Source organism: Budorcas taxicolor, chromosome 10 (genome assembly GCF_023091745.1).
Source record: "Budorcas taxicolor isolate Tak-1 chromosome 10, Takin1.1, whole genome shotgun sequence".
Lineage (NCBI taxonomy): Eukaryota > Metazoa > Chordata > Mammalia > Artiodactyla > Bovidae > Budorcas > Budorcas taxicolor.
Genome location: NC_068919.1, coordinates 65,184,500 through 65,203,604, shown reverse-complemented (window position 1 = coordinate 65,203,604; position 19,105 = coordinate 65,184,500). Strand labels below are relative to the sequence as shown.

Genomic DNA, 19,105 nt, shown 5'->3' with positions numbered 1-19,105 from the left:
GGTCTGAAATTCCCAAACAGTGCTAGTAAATGTTTTAAAGTATTCTTTAATGAGATTAGTAGCTCATCAGGGCAAGAAGGGCGAGAGACAGTAAGACTTGGTAATTATATGACTATTTACAAATTAAGAGTTGATGTGGTGAAGTCTGCTTTGCTTGTGTAGAAGTGCCTCCTCTATTGGTCACCTTCGTGACTACCAGTAGCCAAGAGAGCCGTGGGATTCCAGTGCTGCCGTCTCTTAAAACAGGTAACTTTGGCTCACGGTATGATCCTTGTCTGCAAATGCTTGCTTTCAGTAGCTCAGTGTGAAATTTAAAGACAAAGACACAGGTAACAGAGAGTAAAGTGAAGGAGTGAGAAAACTGGAGACTTAAACTTTAGGTAAGTGCTTTATAAAATAAATGTGAAAGAGATTAAATTCATTCCATTGTAGTTCCTAGGGTTAAAAAAACAATGCTGTAAAAAATGAATTCCTCATCTTGGAAAATTCCAGCAACTGCTGGATAAACACTTGGGGATGATCTGGCATTGGGAGGGAGGTGACAGATTGACAATTCTATTTATCTGTGAGGCAGAGAAAACAATGGGGGAAATTTTCAGAGGAATAGAGGGTAAGAGTCATTTAAATAATTTTAGCCTGGGTGCTTGTAGCAATTTTCATATGTGTTACTATGTCATATGCCACCCAGCAATTACCAATGATAATATGAGGTAAGAATGTGGTAAAAAAATAAAAATATATTTTCCCATATGCTGTTTTTCAGCATTACCTCTAGGTAAAATACAGCAGAACAGCTGGTGTATTTTTAAAAGGAAAATTGTATTAACAGTTTTTCTATCTCCTATAAGATATGAAAGAGACACAATGAAATTTGTCAGTAAAAGCTTTAGGAATATCTGCACATGTACATTTACATTCGTTACATTCAGTTTGATAACATGTAGTTTCAATACAAATGCTATTAGAGAACTCAAATTTCAGACATGGTCATATATATATGCTATTTGAAATTCTTTTATCTAGATACAGATCTTGATAGTGAATTTCTTGATGAAAGGTGTGCAGCTAGCTTGTCCCGGAACTCATGAAGATAATTATATTGCTGAAAAAAGTAAAGATACACTGAAATACATTGTAGAAAGCTAATTGCCAGACTAGTCATGATACTAGTTGAAATCAGGAATCAAAATAATGGTAAAAATGATTCTACATCCTTTTGGGTAAGGAGGTATTTACATCTTGGGGAAGTTTTATCTTTCAGTGAAGCTACGTACAGGGCTTCCCTCATGGCTCAGTGGTAAAGAATCCACTTACAATGCAGAAGACCCGAGGTCGATCTCTAGGTCAGGAAGATCCCCTGGAGGAGGGCATGGCAACCCACTCCAGTTTTGTTGCCTTGGAAATCCCATGGCCAGAGCAGCCTGGAGGGCTACAGTCCATGGGGTTGCAAAGAGTTGGGCATGACTTAGTGACTAAACAACAACGAAAGCTATATCTAGTGTGAAAAACTTGCTTTAAAAATCTCTAAAAATTAGCAGGTATCATGAAATACAGATGAGCATTTTACGTCTGTAAAATCGTTTCTCTCTTTACTGGCAGGAGCAAATAAGATTAAAAATAACACATGAAGTGAAAGTGAAAGTTGATCAGTTGTGTCCGACTCTTTGCGACCCCGTGGAATTCTTTAGACCAGAATACTGGAGTGGGTAGCTGTTCCCTTCTCCAGCGGATCTTCCCAACCCAGGGATCGAAACCAGGTCTCGTATTCTATTTCTAATGCATTTTCTCCTGGGGAGTAAGTCCACAGGGAAGGGCACTGTCTGTAGCAATTAACAGTATATTCAAGAAAAATCTATATCTTGGTTTACAGAAGCCTTAGTTGTTGGCTTTTTGTGATGATAAAATCATTTTGGAACAATTTTCATAATAGCAAATACTGATATAACTAATCTTATCAGATAAGCAAAATAGATTCTTTAATTAATTCATTTGGAGTTTTTAACAGCTGCCCGGAGGATATTCTTACCCTGCCCAAAATCTCATTTTGTATTACTATTGAGAAGTTGGGTTTGCATACCGCTAACTTAACTTATATCAGCATAGAGATGGAAAAACCATGTTTGCCCCAGAATGCTGAGGTGATAAATAGCCCATATCAATGTGGGCTTAAGATTAAAGATGCAAAACACTCATATACACACACATATACATATATTTGTCCATGTAATTTGTTCTTGTCAAAGAGACACTTGGGAACATCTTAAATTTGAGGCATCATTTGATTTTAACAGGTGACAAGAGGGAGCTTCTGTTTTCAAACCTGCTCCTCTGACTTAGTCCTAAAGCTGAGACCAGGCAACTGGGAAAGGAAGGCAAGTTAGCATTGTTGTTCTGTTGCTAAGTCTTATCCAACTCTTTGCAACCCCATGAACTGCTGCATGCCATGCTTCTCTGTCCATAACTATCTCCCTGAGTTTCCTCAAGCTCATGTCTATTGAATCAGTGATGCCATCCAACTATCTCATCCTCTGTGATCCCCTTCTCTTGCCCTCAATTTTTCCCAGCATCAGTCTTTTCCAGTGAGCCAGCTCTTCTCATCAGGTGGCTGAAGGTTGGCTTCAGCATCACCCCTTCCAGTGAATATTCAGGGTTGATTTCCTTTAGGATTGACTGGTCCAAGGGACTCTCAAGAGTCTTCTCCAGCACCACAGTTTGAAAGTGTTAATTCTTTGGCACTCAGCCTTTTTTATGGTCCAACTCTCACATCCATTCCTGACTACTGGAAAAACCATAGCTTTGACTATACAGACCTTTGTCGGCAAAGTGATGTCTCTGCTTTTTAAAACCCTGTCACTGCTAAGTTTTCCAAAGTTTTAAAAAGCTGTGTCTAGGTTTGACATAGCTATTCTTCCAAAGAGCAAGCATCTTTTAATTTCGTGACTGCAGTCACCATCTGCATTGATTTTGGAGCCCAAGAAAATGAAATCTGACACTGTTTCCACATTTTCCCCATCTATTTGCCAAGAAGTGATAGGCTCTCTTACACCTTCATCAAAAGACTTTAGTTTCTCTTCACTTTCTGCCATTAAAGTGGTATAACCTGCATATCTGAGGTTGCTGATATTTCTCCTGGCAATCTTGATTCCAGTTTGTGATTCATCTAGCCCAGCATTTTGCATGATGTACTCTGCATATAAGTTAAATAAGCAGGGTGACGATATACAGCCTTGATGTACTCCTTTCCCAATTTGGAAACAGTCTGTTGTTCCATGTCCAGTTCTAACTTGCTTCTTTTCAGCGTACAGGTTCTCAGGAGGAAGGTAAGGTGGCCTGGTATTCCCATCTCTAAGAATTTTCCATAGCTTGTGATCCACAGTCAAAGGCTTTAGCATTGTCAGTGAAGCAGATGGTTTTTTTTTTTTTGAATTCTCTTGCTTTTTCTATGATCCAGTGTATGTTGGAGATATGATCTCTGGTTCCTCTGCCGTTTCTAAATCCAGCTTGTACATCTGGAGGTTCTGGGTTCACATACTGCTGAAGCCTAGCTTGAAGGGTTTTAAGTAAAATCTTGCTGGCATGTGAGATGAGTGCAATTGGATGGTAATTTGAACATTCTTTGGCATTGCTTTTCTTTGGGATTGAAATGAAAACTGACCTTTCCAGTCCTGTGGCCACTGCTGAGTTTTAAAGATTTGCTGGCATAATAAGTGCAGCAGTTTATAACAGCATCATCTTTTAAAGCTCAGCTGGGATTCCATTACCTCCACTAGTTTTGTCTGTAGTAATGCTTCCTAAGATCCATTTGACTTCACACTGCAGGATGTCTGGTTCTAGGTGAGCACACCATTGTGGTTATCTGGGTCATTACTATCTTTTTTGTATAGTTCTGTGTATTCTTGCCACCTCTTCTTAATATCTTCTGCTTCTGTTAGGTCCATACAGTTTCTGTCCTTTATTGTGCCCATCTTTGAATGAAATGTTCCCTTGGTAACTCCAGTTTTTCTTAAAGAGATCTCTAGTCTTCCCATTCTATTGTTTTCCGCTATTTCTTTTCATTGGTTACTTAAGAAGGCTTTCTTATCTCTCCTTGCTATTTTCTGGAACTCTGCATTCAGTTGGGTGTATTTTTCTGTTGGCATTACAGATCTACAAATCAGTAATATCCTTGGGGCACTGCTACTCAGTGTTTTTGGTTTTAAAGAGAAAGTAATGGAAAGATGTCACTTTGGTTAGTCACAGCAAAGGATAACTAGAATGACTTTACATTTTTTTTCTATTAGTCATTCATCTGTGTTTGCTAAATGTTTAATGATACCATAAGAGGATTTTCATGAGCTACTTTAAGGTCAAAAGTCTACCCAGGAAACTACCAATTTTATAGTAAAAATTGCCTCATTTTTCCAGGTGACAGAATTCATTCCCAGAACTGAATGGGCAAAAACTGAAAAGGAATCCTGGAAGAATGAACTGGAAAGTTGATAATTTTTCATTATTTTGTTTGGAAAAGTTGAACTTATTTAAATGTAAATTTAAAAAGTCAAAATAAAAACAGGTGATACATGGATAATAGGATGCTTTGGATTTTCATGGCCCCTTTGAGGACATGTTGCACTGTGACAGTTCGTCCCTAACCACAGCCTCATGAGAACAGTCACCCTTCTTACTTTTATGGTCTGTATTGCTCCAGATCCTCTCAGGTCCCTCAGACTGTCGATGGCTTGCTGCGGTGATACTGTGTCAGACAGGTATAGGAGGAGACAAGCAGCTACTAATAGAACATGAGAGAAAAAGCATATATTATGTATATTATAAACTGATGATGGGGTACAACAATTCATATTTAGTTTAGACTTCTGCTGTGCAGAAGACTGAGTTTGCTATAATTGTTTGAAATGAATTAAAAGACTAAGACTTTAGTGTGTGTTTTTGACAGTTAAATTATGATTTTAAATGACTGCAGTTGAATTAAAATTTAACACTGGCTTCATTCTTTTTTATTAAAACTGCTCTATTGATTGATTAAAATTCATATCCCACCATTCATCGAAAGTATATAGTTTAGTGGATTTTAGTGCAGCCCTTGCCACAGTTTCAGAATATTTTCATTACCTCAGGAAGAAACCCTGTACCCTTTTGTTATCATCCCCCATCACTCATCATCCTGTTACCCCTCCCCTAAGCAACATTTAATCTACTTTCTGTTTTTATGGATTTGCCTGTTCTAGACATTTCAAATAAATGGAATCATATGTTGTCTTTTGTGATTGACTTCTTTCACTTAGCATTATGTGTTCAAGATATTTACATATGGTGGCATGTACTTCATTCCTTTTTTATGCTGCTGCTGCTGCTGCTAAGTCACTTCAGTCGTGTCCGACTCTGTGCGACCCCATAGACGGCAGCCCATCAGGCTCTGCCGTCCCTGGGATTCTCCAGGCAAGAACACTGGAGTGGGTTGTCATTTCCTTCTCCAGTGCATGAAAGTGAAAAGTGAAAGTGAAGTCGCTCAGTCATGTCTGACTCTTCGCAACCCCATGGACTGCAGCCTACCAGGCTCCTCCGTCCATGGGATTTTCCAGGCAAGAGTACTGGAGTGGGGTGCCATTGCCTTCTCCGGCCAATAGGTTTATGAATACCTAAACTGATAATTTACTCATTATAATGGGAAATAGGATTATCATCGTATGAGGGCAAAACAAAAATATGGTCAAATTCTAGAAACATGATTTCACATAATGAGGGGGACAAGTTAGAAAATAATGACCACTGGCTAACAGGAAGGGTCAGAATCACTCATTTTGTCATATTCTACATAAAAAATTAGCATCTTCTGCTTTCCCTCTTCAGGAAGTACCACACTGAAGGGTTTGAGTGAGTGAGTGAAGGAGAAGGAAATGGCAACCCACTCCAGTATTCTTGCCTGGAGAATCCCATGGACGGAGAATCCTTTTTTATAGCTGAATAATATTCCACTGTACGGCTATACATTTTGTTTATCCATTTGTCAGTTGATGTGGACATTTAGGCTTTTCCATTTTTTGGCTGTCATAAATAATATGGCTATAAATGTTTGTAAGTTTTGTGTGAACATGTTTTCATTTCTTTTGGCTATATACATAGGAGTGAAATTGCTGGGTCGGACAGTAACTCGATGGGTAAGGAGGAGGAGGGACTGCCTGGCTATTTTCCAAAGCAGCTGCACCATTTTTCATTCCAAGCAGCAGAGTAGTAAGTTTCCAGTTGGCTCTACACCCTTGCCAACTCTTGCTTTCCATTTTTTGGATAATAGCCATCCTAATGGGTGTTAGGTGGTATCTCATTGTGGTTTTGATTTGCATTTCTCTGATGACTAAGATGCTGAGCATTTTTCTGTGTGCTAATTAGTGATTTGTGTATTTTGTTTGGAGAAATGTCTGCTCATATCCTTTGCTCAGTTTTTAACTGCGGTGTCTGTCTTTTTATTGAGTTGTAGGATTCATGGGGTCGCAAAGAGTCGGACACGACTGAGCGACTGAACTGAACTGAACTGAGGAGTTCTTTATGTAGTCTAGGTAAGTCCCTTATCAGATACATGGTTTGCAAATATTTTCTCCCATTCTGTGGGTTGTCTTTCATCCTGATAGTATCTTTACACAAAAGTTTGTAATTTTGATACTGTCCAACACTAAAAGGAATAATTGTTACTCCCACTGTGTTATTTCATTAGCTATTTTTCCAACATACTTGTTAACATATTAACTAAGGTTTTTATGCCATGTTACTCATGGATATTTAGAAGTTACTGTATCATAATACCTGCATAGGGAAGATATTAGAAAATAAAACATAAGAAGGCAGGTGCTAAGACATAAAAATTGTTTTCCAGAATCCTCTAAAACAATGCTGAAAACACCTCCCACTCCACTCTCACCCAAGATTTCTAAGGAACACTAAATGTAGGGCCTTAAGTAATCCTTTGGGTCTTAGTAGACATATATTATGTTTTGTCTGACTTTCATACAAAGTGAGCATATGGCCCAGAAAAATGAGTTTTCCTACTTCGAGGTAAAAAACAAAAACTGAATAATGGAAATTCATTTCTTACCAAGACAAGATCTCCCAAGTCCTCCATAACAGCTGAAAGGGAAATACAGTTTTGAAGTTTGTATATTTTTATTCCATCCCAACAATTATATAGAGACTTGCTCTTTCTGCCTTCTATTTCTAGTCTAATGCCTAGCACAGTGCCTTGCACCCACGGAGATTAATAAGTATCTTGGAATGAATCAGTCAAGAGCAAAGTATGCTTATGTATTTGCTGGGAGGTATTCTGTGTACCTCAAAGGGCCAAGGAAAGCAAAACCTTTTTATTGACCTTTTGCAACATCTGGTAGTTCAGCTGGTAAAGAATCCGCCTGCAGTGTGGAAGACCTGGTTTGATCCCTGGGTTGAGAAGATCACCTGGAGAAGGGAACAGCTATCCACTCGAGTATTCTGGCCTAGAGAATTGCATGGGGTCACAGAGTCATGAGCCACCTTCACTTTCAACATCTGAGGAGTGTAACATGTTACTAAATTGATAGAAATCAGACTAGTTTTACCAACTGCCTCTTTATTTTTCTCTAAATAAAACCTTAGTAGTTGTGAGACAAATCCATATAAATAACTCTTCAGTCATGTAATAAGAGTACAGAAGTAGTGTATCCTGTAGGTTTAGAGCTTGGGCTCTGGAGCCCCATGGCCTGGGGCTGAGAATCATGACTGTCACTTATTAGATGTGTCAGCCTAAGTTATTTAACCTCTCTGGGCCTCAGGCTTTTCACCTATATGATGGGGGCAGCAACAGTATCTATGTCATAGTGAGGATTGAATGGGTAACATTTGTAAAGCTTACAACAGAGCTTGGCACAGAGTAAGAAATAAATGAACATTAGCTGCTATTATGTAGCATTGTGAAGAAATGAGCAGTTCTATATAATGGATTTTCTAGGAAAATGAGGATCAATTCTTAAAGCAATGAAAACATTCACTTTAATCAGTTTCAAAGATCCTAAAAAAGTGTATTAGACACTTCCTGACTTTTCTAAGAGAGTGTACTGATTCCATTTAGGTGCTGGCAACTCATCAAGTACATCAGTTGCAGTGGTGTATACATAGAACTGTAGATAGGTGTCTTGTGACAGGATGTGAGACAGGGGATCAAACAGGTACTGACCCCTGGGTAACTGATGAACTTGCTTTTTACAGTGTCCTGGCTATAGGCCTGTTTCAGAGATGAGGCTCTACTGTATACAGACAGAAAGAGACTATTTCAGTGGCTTTCTGTAAGATTAAAATGTACCACTTATATCTCTTGCTGCCTTTATCGTTCCTCCTCTGTTTGGTTGATTCCTACTTATCCTTCAAAATCTAGCTCAAATTTCAACTTCTGAAGTGCCTCTGTCCCCCCACAGAAACTACTGCCATCTTGTGTACTGTGGCATATACATCTGTTTGAGTATTATTACACTTTTGTGATAGCGTCGTTAGCTGTGGTTTCTTTGAGGGTGGAACTGCATCTCAGAGTGTGTGCTTTGTATTCATAATATTTCGTATACAATGCTTCATACACTGGGTTGAACTGTGTCCCTGGAAAGATATGTACCTAATCTGTGGTACGATGAATGTGACCTAACATTTTTGTTAGTTGCTCAGTCGTGTCTGACTTTTTGTGACCCCATGGTCTGTAGCCTGGCAGGCTCCTCTGTCTATGGAATTCTCCAGGCAAGAATACTGGAGTGGGTTGCTGTTCCCTTCTCCAGGGGATCTTCCTGACCCAACGATTGAACCTTGGGTGTCCTGTATTGCAGGCAGATTCTTTACTGTCTGAGTCACCAAGGAAGCCCAATCCACTCTGAGTGGTGTCCTTCTAAGAGGAAACTCCATATGAAAACACAGACACGCTCTGTCAAGTGATGACAGAGGCAGGGAGTGGAGTGATGCAGTTACAAGCCAGGATATGCCAAGGATTGCCGGCCACTACCAGGAGGTAGGAACAAGGCAGGAAGGGATCTACCCAGGCTTTACAAAGGAGCAAGAAGCCCCAGGACAGCAGTCAGGCAGCACAGATAGAAAACAGAACAGGAAAAAAAGTTTACCGGATGCTGTTTCTGAGGAATAAACTCCAGAGCTGTCTAGCAATATCAGCACTCAAGGATGGGAGAATGAAAATAAAATCTTCTTTGTCTGAACAAACATTAGTCACTGTAGGGACACTTTTGAAAAGTCTAGGATAATGAAAATTTCTAGTCATCAGATGCTTTATTTTATGGGAGCCCGAAGCATTCGACATAAGCAAGACTGCCCATTCACCTTTCCATCCTGTTTGTGTTCAAACATCAGAGCATTTGGTTTGCTGGAACCTGCTAGAGTAGAATTTAAGCTTCTCTAAATTGAGCTAGTTTGATTTCTAGTAATATTTTGGCAGAAACTTTCAAAGATTTGGGGGGAAAAAAAATCACAGAATTTGTTTCAAAAATGGGTCCCAAAATTGTAAATTATTTTTTCACCAACTCCATGTATCTAATGCTATTTTACTTAGACTTATCAGCAAATTTATCATAGATAACTGTATTTATTCTAAAATTGTGTTTCTACAATTAGTACTAGATGAGAGGTGATGTTTTTCTATAGAGTAAGTTTGGAAACTAGGATATAAAATGAGTTCTAGTTCTTTCTCCCCTGCTTTACAGTTCTCTACATCAGGATTTAGTTTGGTGATAAACAGAAGTGTGTTCCCAAAGACCTCTGTACTAGGTTGGTTTGTTTTTAAAAACATAAACTATTGGTGTGAAGCCCCAGAACTCTTGATCTAAGGCAAGAGAAGCTGGCTGGGCTTGCTCTTTCAATAGGTGCCCTGAGACTATGTTATTTGGTATAGTTTATATACTTTCTAGCCCATAGTAGTGACCTTAGAGCTTTTGAGGTATCGCACTACTTAATGTCCTGTGTGGCTCCAGAAAGGATTACACAGACTAAGATATCAAAAAAGAAAAAAAAAATACAATCACAAAGAAGGACTAGTTTTCTCTCTGTAGCTGGTTCCCCTCTGCTTTGTGGGGCTCACCTCTGGCATAACTACGTTACTTTCCATGACACCACTTTGAGTCTTTGCAGTATTACTGTCTACTGCTGATTGTTGCTGTCTTCCTTTCTTGAAGGTTTTTTCTTCTCTCCCTTTTTTCTCCCTTAATTCATTTTGTTTTAAACTTTGATACCAGTAGCTTATGTACAACTACTGACAAAAATTGCGAGTCTCTTTTCTCTTTCTTAAAGATAGCAAAGTCATATCATCAAATAAAATTTTCAAGTCCTGTTTTTAGGATTGCTCATGGGTTAGGGATGATTCCTTTGCTGCTAATGTTTTAAAAAATTGACTTTCTTGCTGTTGGAAGAAAGTAACTGAAAGGTTGACTGATAGTTAAGGTGTTGTTATATAATAAGAATGACACCTTGACCTTTTTGGGAAGGATAGTATCCCCAAATTATGAGTAAAGGTCTAAGGCAAAAGGAAAAGGAAAAAAACAAAAGCCTGTTACCCTAGTCTAAAAATTTCCCAATCTACTCATTCATTGTCCTTACTCTTCAAAAATCATCATGGCAAATATCTGAGTGCTTGCTCTGTGCCAGGCATTGTGCAGGACTTTTCAAGTGTTACCTCCTTTAAATCTTTGCAATGAAATATAAGGTAGGTAATAAGTGCATACAGATGCAATAATTTGACAAATCATTTTTGACTGGGACATTTCTCACGTATTATATGGAGAAAAGGAGAACGTACTGTATTAAGGTTTTTCGGTTATTTTTAAGGCAAACTTCAAGCTCCTCCATAATTTCACAGCAGCTGGTGATGTCAGGAGTCCCTCCATCTGGAATTGGATGGTGATGAGTGATAATTCCATACTGATGGTAGAGATCCAAAAGGTTTGGAACTCTGTATTTTGATAGTTCCCCTCTGGTGCAGAAAACAAATATGTCTTGTATACCATAGCTCTTTAGTTCTTCTGCCAATAGACCGAGATACACAAGGACACACATGGACAAAACATTATAAATTTAAATACAGTCAGGAGGGAAAATATGAAGTTAAGTCCCTTAAGCTGAACAAATTAAGTAAATAACAAATGATAACCTGTTAACTTTGAAGTGCTTATTGATAACCTAAAACAATGATGATCTGTCTTCAAACTAGGGTAAAAAGTAACTACACACAAATAGGAATTAGAAACATCTGAACCAAAACATGATTAAAATGAGATCTGACTTTATAAGTCAAAATACCTTTTATTGGATTTTGAAATGTCAGTAGTATTGCTGCTTTGAAAAATAATTTTTATAATAAATAACTGCTTTAAATTTTAAAACATCTAATATTTCAAAATAGGAAGGAATGAGAGCACATTTTCCCTGTTTCCTTCTCACCAAATCAACCTTGTTTGCTATGTTTAAAACTGTTTTGTTTCACCCTAAGCATTGTATATAAAATCTCCAGCATAGCCATGGTGCCTGAGCTCTTGTATTCTCTTATATTTGCACTGTACCACACAATTATGCATTTAATTTTATGAACTAGGGTTTCAAGGAAATAAAAGCATTAGCTGTATGAAAATTATATGACCTAGTGAGTTTCAGGGTAATGATATGAACCAAGCAACAGTCATTCTGAACAGCAACGTGTAGCAACCAAGCTACACATCATTCTGTTTACTGGAGCTTCCTCGTGGCAATATTCACCACAGAGCATTTGGTTCATAATGAATAATTCTGGCTCATCTGATTCCTCTTTTTCTCTCCCCGCCAACCAAATCCAAGGACATTTAGCTATTTTAAGTACAAAGTACTTTTATCATGAAATGCTAAACCTGTACTTGAATTATGGCTAGTCCATTTGAGATGTATTGTAAATGTAAAATACATATATGATTTCAAAGACCAAGTACAGAACAAAAACACCCCTATCTCATTAATAATTTGTTTTATACTTAAAACCCACTGAAATGAGTTAACTTTACCTGTTTTTACTTTTTTAACGTGGCCCCTAGAAAATGTCAAAGTGCATATATGGCTTCTATTTGTGGTTCCCAGGATGTTTCTAAGGACAGCTGTTCTAGATAATACTATTATGCTTTTGTACTTGTAAAAGGGTTTAACATGTAGTTGACATACTTAACCATTTTTAGGAGAGTAGATAATTTCCTATTTGCCTCCTGTACACATTGAATAATTTCTATTATTTACGTTGGATTAGTAGATTTCAGCTTTTCCAGAAAGGACTCTGAGGAAGGAGACAGGAAGTGCTGCTAGGAGAGTCTACATCTCCCCCTTCAAACACTGTTATCTGTTTTGTATGTTGGATTCCACTGATGTCATTGGAAGAAAAAAAGTTTTGGTAAAAAAAACTGGAAACTCCTTTCACAGAAGAGACTAAATGAATAGGGCTTTCCAGAGTGTGCAAGATTATTTCTTGAACCAATGATTTAAATGTTATTTTGCTCATGACATAAATGATTGTTCTCCAAATGGAAATTGCCTACCAAGGTGGATATCTCTAGAGCAGAAAATCTTTACAAATACTGCAAGCATCAACTAATCTATTAGTCTTTTAAGTCTTTTTTGGGAGGTAAATTAAAAAAAGTATATTAGCAAATTGATATTCTAGGATAACAAGGAAAGAACTTTGAGATTTATAAAATCTATAGTAATCAGAATCGAACAATATATACATTTTTGCTTTGGTTTATTATAAGGACATTGGTAGGTCAAGTAAGCTTGAGATATTCCAGGTCAACCAGAAAAAAATATTTTGAAAATCTAAATTTGTTAGTATGGAATTTATAAATGCCAAATCAGGGTAGATTATCAGTGTATTTGTAGGATTATTAAACTTCAGGCTATGAATATCTTTGGGCATGTGGAGATCAGATCCTATTCCATCTTTTCTACCTATACCCTGGTTCTGTAAATTTTCTGTCTGGGATAGACAATTTCAATACTACCTCTGGGTTCCCAACTCAGGCTTAATTTCCAATACAGTGAAGTCTGCAAAGAACAGTATGTTCAAAGTTCTAGGCATTGCAATTCCAGTTTTCTATTACATTACTTTTCTCCCTCCAACTTATACATTCTAACCTCAAAAACAGTTTATATGCACAAAATGACAACAATTAGTGAAAAACAGCACCATGTTTAGTACACGATAGTTCTCTTTGCTCGTCACAAATACATCTTCATATATTAGAATAAGTCTATAGTTTGAAACTTAATGAAATACTGAACATTTCTGTGAAAATTCAGAAGAGACTACAGTTTGTTCTTTATGACAAAGAGATTTTCAGTATTATTTTTTAAAAACCTGTTAAGATGGTTTTCTCATATTACACCTACCTGTATCTTTTTGGATATTTCTTCTAACATCTTTAAATTTGCAACCTGTAAGTAATGACAAGGCAAGTCAAAGAGTCAGTTTTTGGCCATAAATAACAAATATATTTAAACACATATATAGCTACTGTAGAAAATCATTACACATGATCATTTATATGCACCAATTCCATTTGGAATGTGAATTTCAATTTCTTATATTCTTAGGAATATAATTCCAGGGATTCAGACTTCTGTAACAAGAACCTGGCTGTAGTCTTTAGCCTCATGTTGTACTCCCATGTTACATTTAAGATAGGTAAATCAGAAATGTAGACCTGTGAATGTGGGGTTGGAGGGCTGAAGAAGAGACGTATGTTCCTTTATCAAAAGCCCACCAACAGGGTTTCCAGAACTGAGTTCCTATGCTGATAGTCTGTGAAATTCTCTTACTCCTCAGTACAGAGAATGCTGTGCTAGCTGACACAAAAATTATTTCTAATAGATGAGTAGTGTCACCTACCTGGAAGAGCACATAAACCAAGAAACTGAGAACAATTCACTCGTGACAGGGGTAGCCTGAAAGGAAGAAAACCTTATCAAGTTCAATTTAAAGTCATAGATGGACATTTACACGAACATGTGTGCTGGGCCCTGAACAAAGGTGTTTTAAAGTTTTATAGCAGTCACAAAACAAAAATTCACAGTTAAGTATCAACGTGTTTGCCATAAAAAGGCTTGGAAAGACTAGGAGTTTTAAAATAGGGACTTATCATTTGCTTTGTTGAATTTAAGTCTTAAAAGTGGCAAACTTATTTAAACTAACTTAAACATAGTAATGCCAAGATTACCTACAGCTAGTATAAAGTGTACTTAAATTATCCTGCAGTATGTTACTGAGATGTTTTGTATTAGTAACCTTAGGTAATAAGCTGAAAATGAGCATTTTGACAGTTTCATCTCCAGATTTCTGTATAGGACTTCCTTAAACAGATACAAGTTCATAGAATAAAAACCACAGGCCACCTATTCTTTGTGTAATGGATTTTGGTTAAAATGAAATAATTTTAAGAAATCCTATTCCCAGTTTGCAGTACTCAGGGACAAAGGAGGCAGAGGCTTACCTTGTCTGCAAAAGAGATGAGTTTAGAGGAAAAGAGGGGGTATCATATAAATACTACCTGACTGAAAATTAGATAAGTTTTTGAGTCTAAAGGGGGTTTAGAAAGGGAAATGAAAAGTAATTGCTATTTGATGGCAGAATAAAATAACTATAGGGCCAACACTTTTTCCCTCTTGATTAGAGAGATTATTACCTTTATAAGGATAAGAGGAAGCATTTGATTGCTGGTTGTAGAGAATCTGATGTAAGTCACTGCTAAGATTTAGAAGCTGATTTTCTATAAAAACATTTGCTTTGTTAATGTATCTATGGTAATTTGGCTTTTATCTTAAACAGGATCTGCTGGTAGATGCACTACTGTGGCAAGTAGTTCTAGGATTTGAATAAAGGATGACATAGAATATCTCATTCTATATTTCATACACTATTCCTTTGTCATGAAAGAATAAGAAGGTTTTGGTACTAAATGGGAGGTCATTGCAATCTTAACTCATTTCTATTACGGTTTTCTCAATGAATAAGGAAGGAACTCCTACCACTCCCACCTCCCCTCTTCCAAAAAATCTTATTCTGTCATAGATATAAAAAGATAAGAATTATATAATCATCAGAAGAAAATCATTTACAATATATAGACTAAATTATACAAAGATTATGATGTACACCTCAAATATTTTAGCTCATTAACTCTCAGAAATGTTAACATACCATGATATCTGAATTGGAGTCTGTTCATCTTCAATAGGCTCTTCATCTGATGAGTCAAACTCACTTGTTTGCATTGAACTAGGCTTCAAAAGAAATCAATTATATTAAATAACCGTAAAGAATATTTGCATATAGTTTTAGCAAAACTGAGCCTTGCTTAAACACGCACTGAGGCATATTTGCAATTTGTTCAACCTGGAATATCAGAGATCAGTAATATCAATAATAAACTATTGCTGTTTACCATCCTATTAATAATTACAGGACTATGCAGTGGAAAGAGTGTTACAGTGGGAACCAAGAAGCCTGTTGTCTGGTCTTGACTCTGCCAGTTACTGTATAAGCTCAGACAAGTGATGTCAGTTTCTACTGGATCTCAGTTTTCCAAAACTATAAAGTGAGGATATTTATTTTTCACAAACACTTCTTGGACACTTTCATTTGCCAAGCTTTGGAGATGCAAAGATCCATAAACTAAATAGCCTGCCTTCAGTATAGTTGGCGAGACAATGTGTACATAGATTCAAAAAAGTTAGAAGTGCTAAAATGGAAGCATGAACTATGACCTTCAGAGCAGAGAAGCTAGTGACTGCTTAGGGAGTTGGAGAAAGCTTCACATAGGAGAGATCCATTAGTTGGATTTTGATGGAAGAGCAGGAGGTTTTCAGGCTGATAGAGAAGTTAAGGCAATTAAGACAAAACACTAAAACCACATATGCTTGTGTACAGTATAGTCCCTCAGCATCCGAGTGGGGACTGGTTGGTTCCAGGAGCAACCCCCCTCACCCATACACACTCCATGGGTTCCAAAATCCCCTGATGGTCAGTTCAGTTCAGTCGCTCAGTCGTGTCCGACTCTTTGCAACCCCATGAATCACAGCACGCCAGGCCTCCCTGTCCATCACCAACTCCCGGAGTCTACTCAAACTCATGTCCATTGAGTCGGTGATGCCATCCAGCCATCTCATCCTCTGTCGTCCCCTTCTCCTCCTGCCCCCAATCCCTCCCAGCATCAGAGTCTTTTCCAATGAGTCAACTCTTCACATGAGGTGGCCAAAGTATTGGAGTTTCAGCTTTAGCATCAGTGCTTCCAATGAACACCCAGGACTGATCTCCTTTAGAATGGACTGGTTGGATCTCCTTGCAGTCCAAGGGACTCTCAAGAGTCTTCTCCAACACCACAATTCAAAAGATCAATTCTTTGGTGCTCAGCTTTCTTCACAGTCCAACTCTCACATCCATACATGACCACTGGAAAAACCATAGCCTTGACTAGACGGACCTTTGTTGGCAAAGTAATGTCTCTGCTTTTTAATATGCTATCTAGGTTGGTCATAACTCTCCTTGATGGTCAAGTCCCTTACAAAAAAACCAAAATGGTACAGTTGTTCCTCTGCATCTGTGGATACTGAGGGCCAGCTGTATTCAGGAATTGTGACATCAGAGCAGAGGAGAGGAAGCTAAAGAAGTAGCTTTCTCATTTCTCTAAAGATAACCCCCATACAGCCTAGTAGTTTGATTGGGGAGCAGGGTGGGAAGTATAGATGCAATAACTTGCCCCTAACTTTGTGAATGACCGAACTAGAGAGATTGAGATGGACTTTGTGTGCTAATCTAAGAAGTCAAAACTCAATCGTGTGAGAAGAATTTCTACACGGAAGATTTGTGTTATAAGGCCAATTAAAAAAACACACCTTTCTTCTACTTCCTAGTTGGAGCCAATTGAAGGATGAGACACTAGAGAGGTATGGAGATCAATATGTCAGTTTTATTATGGAGGGTCAGATGGAGGATGCGGCTTTAAAGCTGAGGTCAAGTGGGCTTGTCAATTCTTCACTTCAGAATTGGACTTATCCACTTAGGCACCAGCAGTGATGGACAATTCAGCTCCCCTCCCCCACCCTGTGGCAGACAGCACCCTAGAAAGTACTCTCTGTGAAGAGAAGGGAAGGAAAGAATGAGTTCCTTGAGTTCAGCTCCTCCCAAACAGGAATCAGATCATTCACTCTCCCCCTCCTGGGGACAAGTGACAGCTGATGTCCCTCCACGTTGAAACACAGGGATTAGCAAGTATAACCGCTTAATGTCTTTTCTAGCTCTGAAGCTATATTCTGTAATGGTCTTGTTTGTTACTACAAGATCACGTTACAGAGTCAATTTAGGCTGTGGATTTGAGTTGCTTTGGATCTATCTGTATTGTTATTGTCAAGTCAACGCAAAGGGAGACCCTTCAGGGGGTTGTCAACCATGGTGGTAGGTGATGTGGGTCAGGTGGTGTTTCTGGTCCTTAAGCCTGCTTTTTCTTTCTTTCTCTTTAAGGCAGTTCTGGTGATTTGCGTTTCAATTTGTGTGGCCCCTTCACTCAGACTTTCCCACCCAGGTTTACAAATCCTAACAGAGCTGGACGTTTCTGCTTCCTTGAGCCCAGAGATTCTGAACGCCAGGGAAAGGGAAGCAGTGCTTGGTGGCCCTGTGGCATGGTGACAGTCGTGACACACCCACAAGCGGGGTTTGTTAATCATCTTTCATAAAGTTTTCCCCGTCAGCGGTGAGGACTGCTTCTCAGGGGGCCCAGGCAGCCCGGAATATGCTTTGGAACTGGGGTATCGGTCTGAATGATGCACGGAGACACAAGCTCTCTACGCCTCAGTTTCCTTCTTAAAATGGGACTCAGCCCTTTCTGTCAGGGATGTCGCCGAGGCTTAGGAGACCCTGTATGCGACAGCTCACAGCCCTCAACAGGCGCGTAGCGAATGTCCGTCTTCCCCTGGCCAGCCACCTACCCTGTTCCTTTGCTGTCATCCTCGCAGGTCCGGGGATAGCGCCGCCTCCCCTAGCCTGGACAGTTACTGAGAGAGTTGTGCGGCAGCCAGGCCCGGGCTGTCCCCAGGCTCAAGAACTGGCCTCAGGACCGCTCCCATTCCTGCGGCTCCGTTCCTCCAATCCCCGGCCCCACTCACCGGCTTCATTGCGGGCCACCCCACGTCCTGATCGGCCACCACCTCCCTCAGGCAGCACGGGTATCTCAGCCTCCGCCCCGAGCCGAGCCAGCCCTTCTACTCAGCTCATTGGTACATCCTGCTGTGAGGTGGGGCGAGGCGTCTTCTTGAAACCAATCGGACCCCCACTTCCTGTTTCTTACTCTGCCCCCGGGCGCCCTGGCTCGGCCTCTAACCGCTCATTGGTTCGTAGGAGGCCTTTGAAAGACGCGCGGGAGGAGAGCCCTGCTGAGCGTTGATTGGCTGGGAGGGCTCTCTCCTCCCGCCCGTTGGAAGCGTAGAGGGGGCTGGGAAAGGGGCGGAGCGATATCGTTTAAAGGCAGCCCAGGCGCAGTGAAGATGTTGGAAAGTGAGGCTTCTTGGTAAAGTTCTAAGGTGGTACCGAGTACGGAATTTTGTTTGTTTTCTCAATTTTTTTAAAACTTATTTTCTAAGGGCATGGTGGGGAGCATTGGCCTGAGGCACCTTGTGAAAACACACCACATCCTATAGACTTTATAATTATGGTTTGTCTCGTCTGTGGGGTCGCACAAGGTCGGACACGACTGAAGCGACTTAGCAGCAGCAGCAGCAGCAGCAGCAGCAGCAGCAGCAGCAGCAGCAGCAGCAGTCCTACAAATACTGTGGAAATTGCCCAAACCCAGAATATAAACATACTTTGTATGTTTGATATTTTATGTTCCTTAGCATTCCAGGATATAGACAGGTGAAATATGAATGAAATAGTATGTTATGAAGGGGAGATTAAAAGTCTCCAGATGGTTTAAGTGTCAGTTTTTCTAAATAATTGGCTCTAATTTTTTAAAAAATATGTTCGATTATTCTCTCTCCCATTCTCCAGTCCCCATTTAGTTGGCTGTGGGGAAGAAGACCTTCCTGGAGCAGTATTACCGGCAGA

The 19,105-nt window shown here is 39.2% G+C and overlaps 1 protein-coding gene across 1 annotated transcript; it reads right to left on the bottom strand.

The window, feature by feature from the left end:
• Positions 1-1,015: 1,015 nt before the first annotated feature.
• CDKN3 (cyclin dependent kinase inhibitor 3) lies at positions 1,016-18,177 on the bottom strand. Its single transcript, XM_052646995.1, has 8 exons — positions 18,169-18,177; positions 15,209-15,291; positions 13,901-13,956; positions 13,402-13,446; positions 10,799-11,021; positions 7,085-7,116; positions 4,665-4,768; positions 1,016-1,102 (listed from the first exon to the last, which is right to left on the bottom strand). The coding sequence occupies exons 1-8, from the start codon at positions 18,175-18,177 to the stop codon at positions 1,016-1,018; spliced, it is 639 nt and encodes a 212-aa protein (XP_052502955.1).
• Positions 18,178-19,105: the final 928 nt, after the last annotated feature.

Coding starts and splice junctions, on each gene's coding strand:
- CDKN3 (XM_052646995.1), bottom strand. Junction 7,117..10,798: donor AACCGAAAAACCTTAATACA/GTACGTTCTCCT, acceptor TTTCCCTTTCAG/CTGTTATGGAGGACTTGGGA. Junction 4,769..7,084: donor ACTTGGGAGATCTTGTCTTG/GTAAGAAATGAA, acceptor ATGTTCTATTAG/TAGCTGCTTGTCTCCTCCTA.